The 11,880-nt window shown below is 39.0% G+C and overlaps 1 protein-coding gene across 2 annotated transcripts; it reads left to right on the top strand.

The window, feature by feature from the left end:
* Nucleotides 1–618: 618 nt before the first annotated feature.
* Nucleotides 619–9,847, top strand: RBMX (RNA binding motif protein, X-linked). 2 transcript variants are annotated; one of them, XM_010291606.1, is made up of 8 exons: nt 619–744; nt 945–1,051; nt 6,411–6,543; nt 7,698–7,814; nt 8,186–8,300; nt 8,415–8,540; nt 8,632–8,720; nt 9,230–9,847. In XM_010291606.1, exons 1-8 carry the CDS (start codon nt 636–638, stop codon nt 9,535–9,537), a joined length of 1,104 nt encoding a protein of 367 aa, XP_010289908.1. In that variant the 5' UTR covers nt 619–635; the 3' UTR covers nt 9,538–9,847. The 2 variants fall into 2 exon arrangements, with proteins under 2 accessions (XP_010289908.1, XP_010289907.1); XM_010291605.1 differs by having other exon boundaries at nt 6,411–6,582; nt 8,617–8,720.
* The last annotated feature ends 2,033 nt before the right edge of the window (nt 9,848–11,880 follow it).

The following is an 11,880-nucleotide window of genomic DNA, read 5'->3' as shown; positions in this document are numbered from 1 at the left end:
CCCCCCCGCCCCGTTCTCCCGCCTTGCCTTGGCCGTGGCCTTGCTGTATGGAACTGTAGTGGTGGTCTGGTGTCCGTTCAGGCGGACACGTTCTGTAGACCAGGACTTTGGCGTAGTCTCGATGTATTTTAAGTAACAAAGAATGAGCTTAATTTGGAATATGGGGCCAAGCTGACTTTAAAGTTAATATGTCAAAGTAAGACCAAAACATTAATTAAATTTTTTGGAACATATATGGCAGGATTTAGAGGGAGGGAGTGCTAGGATTGCCATCGAGGGCAAAAAGGCAATAACCCTGAAAGACTTTTCACATTCACTGATACTGCTTGATCTTAAGAGAGTTCTCAATCAGTGTTTTGTCTCACTTCTTAAAGTTAACTTAATCTGTTTGAAATAGGCTATATAATGTGAAGAAGCAACTGAAGGCAGTACTACTTCTAGTTAATTCAGTCTAAAAAATTTAATTTTTTATACCTCGTATCTCTTAATTGGCATCTTGCTAAAGAAAACTTGCTTGTACTTTGGAGGAAAGAAGTCATTTCTATTCCATAAAGTGGTACGGAAGTCTCTGTTGCAGTCTTGATGTTTTGTTAATAACAACCTTATACTTTTAGTAGGTCATCTGTGGAATCAAAATGGTTGAAGCGGATCGTCCTGGGAAACTGTTCATTGGGGGCTTGAATACAGAGACTAGTGAAAAAGCCCTTGAGGCTGTATTCGGCAAATATGGACGCATTGTGGAAGGTAAAGAGAAAAACCTTTCTATTTTAACATATTAAAAATTAAAAAAGCAACAGCATAGCTGTGATGACTTTTTTGGCATTGATCATCTGAAATGATGGTGCTTTCCTGTCCTCTAAGAAGTTCTGAGCTTAAAAGGTTAAGTAAAGGTTAAGTGTTGCTGCCTAATTACCGGAAAGGGTAACATGGATTTATTTCCGCAGTCCTTTTGATGAAAGATCGCGAAACCAACAAGTCCAGAGGATTTGCCTTTGTCACATTTGAGAGTCCAGCAGATGCAAAAGATGCTGCCAGAGATATGAATGGAAAGGTAGGAGTTAAGACCAATTATATGTTGCTGTTGCTACTGACCAGCAGTATTGATCTTTGGGGTAAATGAACTAGTAATAAAAGTTGGAAAGATAACAGGTTAGAAGATTCTAGAGACAAGTCATAACTTTAAATTTGGCAAAATGTCTTTGTCTTCATGAAGCTGGCATCGCTTTCTCCTGATTATGGATTTGACAGTTCCCTTAACATAGGTTTAATGTGACTTCCCTACTGTGCTGGAGCATGATGCGCTTTTTGGTAATTTGTAGATAACCTACATTGTGAGTTGCATCATCAATCTACTTGGCATGTATGAGGAGCATCTTGCCAGTTAATGTGAAATAGCTTTGCAGTTAGCCAGCAGTTGAATTTTCTTGTTTGCACCCTACAATGCATTGATAATGCCTTTAAGAGGAAATAAAAAAATGTAATGCATATGTAATGTCTTTGAAAAGAAAAACTTAAGATTTTGGAGCAAAAGTTCTCAGATGAATCTAATACCAGGATAGTTTGTCAAAGGATTGTAAGCTGTTGTGATCTGTGTCTGTTCTGGCATGTTTGAAAAGCTAGATGCAAGTTTGTTGTTAATGGTCAACAGTTGCTTATTTTCATAAGAGGTGCAATCTCTTTAGGCAGTGAAAACTGTCTTCTCGGCTAACTTGAATTTCAGACTCTGGTCTTTCACGGATAATCTGAACGGTTGTGTTAAGGTCATGCTGCATTGGCCTTTTTCTGAGTGGTGTCTCTGAGATGCCATTCATGTAAGATGAATAAGCCTCTACTGATTCTGATTAACACTTGGGATTTAGATAGCTGTTTGCCTTATTAGTGTCAGACATTAAAGTGAAACAAAAATGTCAGTTGTTGGAGTCAGTAAGTAAAGCATGAAGAATATTTGCGCTTTGGGAAGAAAATGAGCTTGCTGTAGTGTTCACAGTGAACACATAGTAAAACTTCCTTGTGTTGTGTTATAGCAGGCATTCTGCTGTGTGTACTTAGTTTCTGGGTGCTTCAGGACAACCTCGTGACAATTCATGTTGCTGTTTTTGGAGGTTTGCTTCCTTTTGAAACAAGTTAGTAGTTTTTGTCAAGGCAGAGTGACAAGTCAGATAATGTCCTTTCTGTACCAGCCTAAACATCCTTAAAGGCACTTCTTTTATTGAATTTATTTCTACGTTGTGTAGCTCGCTACAGGTCTGAAGACTTGTTTACTGCAGTTCTTAAACACTGATTTCCTCTGAAGTAGTCATTACACTGAACCCCTCACATAAGGGGTAACTTCAAGCGCCAACAGCTAATTGTCGTACTGAAAGGACTTCAGTCACTTAATCCTAAGTGTGTGGAGTGCAGCTTTCAAATGAAAATCCCTCTGAAAATAATCACCATCTGTTCTAAATCTTGAATGTTGTGGCATGTGTTTGGTCACATTGGAAACATTCAGAAAAGTAATGTGTAAAGTAGCTAAATGAGATGAAATGTTCATCTCAGGTGATGTCTACATGTTCTGGAATGCACCATCTGCATCACTGTCAAGAAATGCTAGAAAGTACTGCCTTGCATTGCAGATCGTCATTCTCATGGTTTCTGTCTTCAGTGCTACAAATCTAAAAGTACCTTCATCTGCTTTGAAACTTGAACAGGAAATAGTACATGAAAAGAACATCCTCAATTGGGATTTGGCCTAGAATGACTGTTTTGACATAAACATTTAGCTGCTTATTGTGTATAGTTGCAACTATGTACTGGTCTATCTTGGTTTGACCATGGATATGAAAGATGTGGAAGATGTTCGTGAGGTAGTCTCTCGTCCTCATCTTCACAAAGCCTTCTGGACAATAAGTACTGCTTGTACCTCAAAAAGACTCTGCATTCTGCATCTGAGGAGGAATGATGTTTGAGGCATGCTGTGGGAGAGATCATTGTAATAAATCAGAACTTGGATGTTTTCTGTCCATTTGGAAATGATGGCTTGAAGTGCTTGTGAGAATTTCAGGCACTTAAGAAGAAACAGCAGAAGCACTGTGCAGATGATAGTTCAAGCAGTCAGTAAAGAATCAGTTGACCTGTTTAGCCAGGGGGAAGAGTTCTGCACCGCCAGTGTGTTGCTCGTTGTGTCCTTCTAAAGGAATTCAAAGTTGCAGCCAGTAGGAGAGGCTGACTGAGATTCTGCAAGAGTGAATTTGCATTTGGTCTTTTTGTGTTGCAAATGTTTGTGAAAAACTTCTATACAATATTTTGCTTCCTTTCTGGGTGGGTGGGGGGGTTAATTATATTTCATTCTAAAATGGGACAAGCATAGACTAGTCTGAGCTTGCTCGTTGAAGATTAATTTTAGTCCTGCAGAAAGGGGTCAGAAGATGATGATTTTGGAGTGGCGGTGGAGATTTTTCACTTAAATTACGTTCTCTGCAGAATTGTATCAATGTTAGCATGTCTGAGCAGCACAGAAGAAATGTTCAAGTACTTTATCATAGAAAATTACTATCCTTCTTTAAGAAGAACCTTAACTTACGGTAGTCAACTCTACATCCTGATGTCATGCACATGCTTATCTGGACACAAGTGTGACTACTCCGAGTCTGTAGTGGTCATTCTGTGCAGTAGGCTGTTCTCATGATCTTTGGATTTTAAGTCCTGAGGACAAAATGGATAATTAAAGAGAGGACATGATCTTAGAGGACACATCCAGGACAAACCAAAGATCTAATTCCAGTGTAGACCTGCTAAGCCAGCTGGCCTGTCTTAAGAGGTTGCAAACAAATACTATGATCCAAAGAACAGTCTGAACTGTGCTCAGTGCTACAGAAGGCTGCCTTTCTCTAATCAACAGAAAGTGTTTCCAGTTCTTTTGGTGAAGAAGTGATATAATATGTAGAAGCTCAGCCTGATAAGAAGTCATCTTCAGTCCTCAGAATATATTTGCTGAACGGAAGCCCACTGGAAGTGCCATCAGGGACCATGCAGAAATGGCGGAGTCACTGCAGCATCAACAGTAAAATGATCCATTGGAGAGGAAAGCCGTGTGCGGTGTTAGGTTGCAGTTTCATGCAAATTTCTGTAACAGTTTTTTGAGAATACTTGATGTCTGCCCCACTCCCAAAATTTTAAAAATTTCATTCATCTTTTCTGTTGGAATGCGGAACAGTTTGCAGGACAGTTCTCTAATTCTGTTTGGTTAAGGTTCCCTGGCTCACCGTCTAAAGCTGTGTAGATTGTTCATTCTGCATACAGAAGTTTTCATGATTGTCAATCTGTTATTATCCTTAAATTACTCTTTTCTTAAATTATTTTGTTGCTTTTTAGCATCAAGGTGACTCCACTTTATGGTGCCCATATCATATTAAAAATGCTACCGTAACACTCTGAATCCAGGTTATAAACACCAACTAATGAGTGTTGATGTTGACAGCTGGTGCTTTGGGCTTACTGAAAAAAAAAATTCCCTGAGATGGCTTGTGTGAGTTTTATCTGATGATACCTTTCTTTGAACTAAGAACCTATAAATTTAAGTTGTCCCCTCTGCTATAGGACAGACTAACTTTGACAAATATTTTCTGGTTAACAAAGAAAAAGAAAAATAACCCTGGACATAATAGAAGGTCTTTTTGAACCTTAGGCATAGCTTTTTAAGACGGCTTGCATAAAGCAATTTCAAAAGAAACCTGTCTTTTGCCTAGGGTAAGATGCGTAAGTGCAAGGCAGAAGGAAATAGGAGGAGAAATGATAAGGAAAACTGTACCTCCTACATAAAAAAGGAAATAACTTGGACATAGCATCCAGGTTTTCAGAACCCCTGCTAGCAGAAGGGGATGGTGTTTGGTTTCCAAACTTAAAACAAGCTGTCAAGAATCTGCTGTGAAGTTGAGGACAGCAATGATAAATGATGGCAAAGCTTAAGGCTTCAAGCCCACTGTTTCTGTTCTGAGAAGGATGACTGAGACATGAATGATAATGATGGCAAAATAGTATGATACAAACTGAGAAGTTCCAGTGATTAGAGGTACTAATGCTCACTCCTGGAATGTTTCAGCTTGTCATGCCAAAAGGCTTTTTGAGGAAGTAGAAAATACTTCTCCATAAGTGAATATTTTTACTAAGTCAAAGCCAAGACCAATATGATTTTGCTAGTATTTCTTAATTTTTTTCTCACAATGGATCAAGTTGGACCTGTAGATAGACACACAGGTTTTTCAAACAGTAGCTACAACTGCATATGGTGGCAGAATACACAAGTTAATCAAGCAGATGATATCAGAGAGGGCTAGATTTCAGTGGTGAACAAAAAAGATTCAGTACCTCTGTAAAATGCTGCTAGCAGTTCAGAGTAAGATATTACTAGCATTCATATTCTTGTTCATTTATTGCAGCAAAGTGCAATAAACAACAATTCCTGCCTGTATAATTCATTAGTTGTCATAGAGTTACATATTTAACTGCTGAAAGAGGCAAATAAACCATGTTTGCCAGGATAGATGTGCAGTAACCCAACTTCAGCAGAGCTTATGAAAGTGTCTCTGCTGTAGTTGACAAATGTGTGGTATCTGAAAGATACACAGAAATGTGATTAATTAGGTTGAGTTACTCAATATGTCTTGCCACCTGCTCATGTTTGAGGTATAATAGCTTGCTGCAGAGTTCCTGTTACTGCGGGTCTGTATTCCAGAAACACCTTCCACTCCCCTCAACCCCCAAAAACCAACCCACACAACAAAACCCCCAACAAACAAAAAACCAAAACCACAAAGCATCTGGAAAAGCAAGTAATAGAGTAAATTGTGACAGTCATCTTTTTTTTTTTTAAAACCCAGCTTGAAACAGTAGAAAAAAGCGGTGAATTATCATACTGTCTGCTTTGTAGATGCTGAAATTGCTTCTAAATACTTCAGTGATCACCGTTTTATCAGGACATCAAGAAAATGTACTGAACGGCCTCCCCATTGCCAGAAATCCCAACTGAAGCTAAGATATCTTCAGCTTAATCCTGTAACTACTGGTGCAGTCCTAGTTTGGTACAAAAGTCCGTGGCAATTGAAAGTAAATTGGAGATCATAAATCATGTTTCATTTACAGAATAAATGACATGGGGCTGCCGTAATCATTGGACACTTGTGTTTTTACTGAAAGTCCTTTCTGATGCTGCTCTGTATTTTTTTTTTTCATCAATACCACAAGAATGAAGTGCTGTAGAAATTAGGCCCAACGTCCTGCTGAGTACATGGGGACTAATACTGAAGACTGAAATCAGTTCTAGAGTTGCTCTAACTTTATAAAATGGAAGCCCTATAATAGTGAAGCAAGAGGGGCTTAATTTAAGAAATACAAACATGACTGAGCAGTAAGTAAAGCAGCTTCTTCTTTAGTCATTAGATGGGAAAGCAATTAAAGTGGAACAAGCAACCAAGCCATCCTTTGAAAGTGGTGGTAGGCGTGGGCCGCCGCCCCCCCCACGAAGCAGAGGTCCTCCCAGGGGCCTTAGAGGTGGAAGAGGCGGAAGTGGCGCGAGAGGACCACCTTCAAGAGGGAGTCACTTGGGTATGTATTTACCTCTCATTATATACTTGGACAACATACAAGACAATCCCATTGGAAGATGACAATAATCCTACTGGAAAAAAAGTCAAAACAGCTGAATAGTGCACTTCTTTTTCTTTATTAAAATGATGAAATATGATCTCAGCAGTTTAGTCAAATTTTTGATTAGGCAAGTACACCTTAAGAAAAGGCTTTCAAATCTGAAGATTCCCTTCTACAACTAACACTCCACTTGACTTTTGGCTATGAAAGAAAAGCAAAACTCCTGCCCTGCACATGAGAAAGGAAGCTTTCTGGTATTCAAGTTGAAAAAGTGATTCTCTTCCAGCAGGGAAAGGGAACTGCCTTTCATTCTTACTAGCAAGAGGTCTAAATGTATTAAATTCTAGGACTGAACCTTCCAGATCATAGTGGGAGTTAGGGAAGCTAAGCCTTGTTTGTTGTTACAAAATAGTAGTGTGTTGACTTGAAGGTTTCTGAAGTGGAAGGGTAGCACATTACTTGATACTGGATATTCTTTAACTTAAGATTAATTTATTTATTAGCTATTTATTCAGACTTTTTCAGTATCAAAACAAAACTGTCACTTATAAGAAACAGCAAGCAGCACCTGAAGTATAACAGTAAAAGCTGTAATGCAGAGAAAAACTCTGGAAATAGTGAACATTCCTGTCTTGAAGAGTCTGTGTCGTAGGTTCTACAGACTCTGTAGTGCCTCTGTTCCATCTCTGTGTAGGATCTTCTCTAGTACATCTTCCCAGGTGGCTCTTGTCTTCTGAGAACAGTAACTTGTTGAGCATTTAAGCTGTGACTGGTAACAGGTATTAGCTGTCTTTCTCCCTTGTGTCACACTGTGTGGCTTTTGGATAAGTTCTAAAAAACAGTTCTTGACAGGAATTTAGGCTGTGGAAGGTTAACTTGGTAGGCTCTCAGTTCTGCCAGTAGCATCTGGCAGTGGCCAAAACACAAGAGAAGGCTTTGAGGTCTACTTTTAGAAGTTTACTGTTGATTGCATAATAGTAATAACAGTGCCTAAGTTACTGCAGTTTGTGCTTTAGGGACATACAGGTGAGTATCACAGAAACAACAAGTTGGTTTATGACTTATCCTTCTAGGGTCTTCTCGAGGGCCACTTCCCATGAAAAGAGGTCCACCTCCACGAAGTGGAGGCCCTCCACCTAAGAGATCAGCACCTTCAGGACCAGTGCGTAGCAGTAGTATGGGAGGAAGAGGTAAGGATTTCCTGAGTTACTTTGTTGCTTAGTCAGCTGTAGCGCTTTAGTTTTTTTTCAGGAACTGTTGCAAATCATTGATTCTAACTAAATCTGCTGTGGGATAGCATATTGTTTTTCTAATCTATCGGTTCTCTTTATACCAATACCATTTTGTAGCTGTTTGGAACAATTTGGTGTGATTTGATAAGTATGTTCCTTCTAGCGCTGCTTTAAAACTGTACAAGCAGAAGTGTAAAGTATTAAAAATGTAGGCTACAGAAATACTTTTAAATAGCTATAAACAGTCTGCTAGTACTTACTTGCCTTGAGGAGTCTTCTGTGTGCCTAAATGCTTATTAAGTTGAAAAATCTGGACTGTTTCTTTTAAGCTCCTGTGTCACGTGGAAGAGACAGTTACGGTGGTCCTCCACGCAGAGAGCCCATGCCATCACGAAGAGATGTCTACATGTCTCCAAGAGATGATGGCTATAGCACTAAAGACGGGTAAATATATTTGACTAATTTAGTACGGCTTTTTTTTTTGTTCAGAGAAAGGATTTCAGTCCCTGATTTTCAGAAGTGACATGTGGCTAACATCTCAATTCTTGTTCTTTGTAGTTATTCAAGCAGAGATTATCCCAGTTCCAGGGATACACGGGACTATGCACCACCCCCACGAGACTATGCATATCGTGATTATGGTCATTCCAGTTCACGTGACGAATACCCCTCTAGGGGATATAGGTATCTACTGTTGGATTTTTCTCCCTGTCATTTTATTCTTGCTGGGTTCTCACTGATTTGTACTAACTCTTAGTAGTCTTTCCTCCTATAGCGATCGTGATGGATACGGTGGTGGACGTGACAGAGACTACTCGGATCATCCAAGTGGAGGCTCCTACAGAGATTCATATGAGAGTTATGGTAAGAATCCATTTTGAGGATCATGTAGTAATCTGTACAGGTGCCATAAAATCATAAATCTGATTTCTACTAGGTTGCTCATGTTTTATGGGGAAGTGGGACATTTTTTTCCCCCTACAGTGAAAGTGCAGTTGTTGGTTGTCATTTGATCATCTTGTTAAATAAGCTATAAGCTAAAGAAGCAAAGTCTACAGTTCAGAATTGCAACTATCTCTGGAAAATATGGCTGAGTTTCTTCTCTAAAATAACAAGCTGTTCTGGAATACCCAGTAAAGAGCCTGCCTGAATGAACACCGTCTTCATTCCTTCAGAGTCTTTAAATCCACTCACTGCCCGATATGCAATCCCCACTTTAAATACCATTAATGTGGCAGATTATATTAAGAACATCTCAATACATACAAAAGAGTAGCAGTAAACATTTAAATACAGCAATTCTGTAAATTCAGATTGAAATTGTTATATATAACTTACGGTGTTGCCATATTACCTGACCATTGACCCTGCAGGTAACTCACGTAGTGCTCCACCTGCACGAGGGCCCCCGCCATCTTATGGTGGAAGCAGTCGATATGATGATTACGGCAGCACACGAGATGGATATGGAAGCCGAGAAAGTTACTCAAGCAGCAGAAGTGATGTCTACTCAAGTGGCCGTGATCGTGTTGGAAGACAAGACAGGGGTCTTCCCCCATCCATGGAAAGGGGCTATCCACCTCCTCGTGATTCTTACAGTAGTTCAAGCCGCGGAGCACCCAGAGGTGGTGGCCGTGGTGGAAGCAGATCCGATAGAGGTGGAGGCAGAAGCAGATACTAAAAACTCTAAAAAATTTTGGACCAAGACAGATTACTTCTCAAAAAAAAAAAAAAAGGAAAAGTGGAAGTTGTTCTATCTTTACTACCAGAGGACTACTAAAAGGAAAAGTTGTTTTTACCTTTTTTTATTGTTGCCTGTTAAGTTTTCCCCTCCATGACTTTTATGCTTTTGTGAGGAAAAGTTAAACCGATGTTTAATTTCATTTCAAAATTGTTAACATTTCTTTCAAAAAGCAGATGTTAAATGTATAAAACTTGAGCTGTGTACTAGTGTTGTAATTTTCAAAGTAAAGTTTCCCTGAAATGCCACACCTCCCATCTGATTTTCCTCATGAATGGAACAAGCAGTTCTTAAGATCTTCCACACAACATCCAACCATCTAACATGGAGATGGATTGTTCTACATGTTCAGCATCTCATTCTTAAACAAAGTGTTGCTTGTGATTTGGAGGGTGGTGGGGATAGTCCACACAAAGTTCAATTGTGCCTAGAATTTGAAGTCACGGTGTTCCCAGTACAAAATGCCTTCAGATCCTTGTGTAAAGAGAAATAGAGGATATCATTCACTTAACCTGAAAAAGCAAGTGGATAATACTATTTTCTGCCTTCCTACTGTTTCATGGGGAGTTTGAAAAGATCTCCCCTCCAGATAAATCATGTACATGTAAGTCAGCTACAGAATACTGTAAAAATAAAAAAAATTGACCAATTCCATCAAAGAAGCTGCAAAACGATGCTTACTCATACTGTTTCAAATTTTTGCAACTCTGTAGTGTTTCACTTTTAAAGGAACATCTTTGATTCCAAAGGAGAAAATAAGATAAGCAAAGAAGTCTTTCTCTCCAACTTCTCAAAGGCTTATGGCTTCATAAAAACAAGTGAATCTTTCAGCATTCCACAGCTGATTTAAAGCATCAAATGCCTGTGAAACAGCAAAGATGGTAAGCAAAGCAAACTAGTTTTTCAGTCTAAGTCAAAATTGAACCAAGTTATCTTCCTCTAGTACAGTAAGACAAGCTGCACGTCATGGCAATGGAAGTGCTGTCTAGATTTAAAAAAAAAAAGGAAAAGAAATACTCCAATACATTAGAAGTTCTCCAAATTCAACATTTCTTCTTGGATATAAAGCATTTGTGGCACCAATTTTGAAACTAAAGTCATAATGCAGCTCACTCTAGGCAGAATATTGCCAAGTAGGGTTGGGAGGGGGTATTCTGTGCTCCTATCTTTCAGTGAAGATGCTTAAAAAGGCTGCATATACTATATTTTAACAAAATTAAAAGCCTGGTGAAATCAGGAATTGGTTTAGATTGACAAATATCAGCTCGGCTATTGGGAGTTTGAAGCAAGCCATTGCAAACTTGACGTTTAGTTGGATGCCTGACTCTTTAGTTTGATACTGCATTACGGGGATATCTAGTAGATGTGGCAGAACCTGTGGCAAGTTGTTATGACTCAGGTAAAGCCATGAAGTTCAAAAGATGCTCTTGACTATGGTAGACATGAAGACCTCCAACTAAAAAAAAACAAACCACAAACCCAAGAGCTTTGTACTACTGTTTAGTCCTCAGTAAATTTTGTCGTTCAACTTATGGATTTAACATGGCAGTGCACCATTGAAAAGGAATGAGAATCCATAAGCCATGCAACCTATCACTAAGCCATTCCAGTCCATTCCAAGCCAGTGAATCCTCCACCACTTAAAAGAGAAGTAGTAAAAGTTTCAACAGAATAATCTGCAAACCCAAGCTTGTGACTTTTTTTGAAATGGGGGGAAGCACCATGGGTTGACTCGCGCTGTAAAATGTACGTTTCTCAATTTGTTGTATCTTTTCTTGATTGCAGGGTGATAACATCTAGAAGATACTACAGAAGTAATGCTGGTTCATCTGTGTTGATGACAGAGATGAGTGGTGCCTGTACCAATACATAAGGTAAATATTATACTAGTGTAATAGGTGGAAGGAAGATTTCTGGTGGTTCTTTGTCTATAGATCTGGATGGACATTGTTTATGGCTAAAGAGCATTTTCAACTTCCTGTTTGAATTTTGGAGGAGGAGGTTTGAGTAGGCTTTTTAAGCCTACTAAGTTAGGAGTGACTGAGAGACTTATGCAGAAATTGATTCAGTTTGCGCACGGCTGAACATAAAATATGATTACAAATTCACTTTAAATCATGCTGCAGAGGATACTTAGTCTAGAAATCCTTAGAAGACCAGACCGTAAAAATCTGAATTAGAATAATAAATGTCAGTACAGGCATTTTATCAGTCTTCTTAAAGGTGCAGAACATGCAATTTAATGACTATACTGAGTATAATCTTAGATTAGGAATTAATCTC

Source organism: Phaethon lepturus, unplaced genomic scaffold, assembly GCF_000687285.1.
Source record: "Phaethon lepturus isolate BGI_N335 unplaced genomic scaffold, ASM68728v1 scaffold57287, whole genome shotgun sequence".
Lineage (NCBI taxonomy): Eukaryota > Metazoa > Chordata > Aves > Phaethontiformes > Phaethontidae > Phaethon > Phaethon lepturus.
Note: the sequence above shows the minus strand (reverse complement) of the source record. Positions and strands in the feature narration are given on the sequence as shown.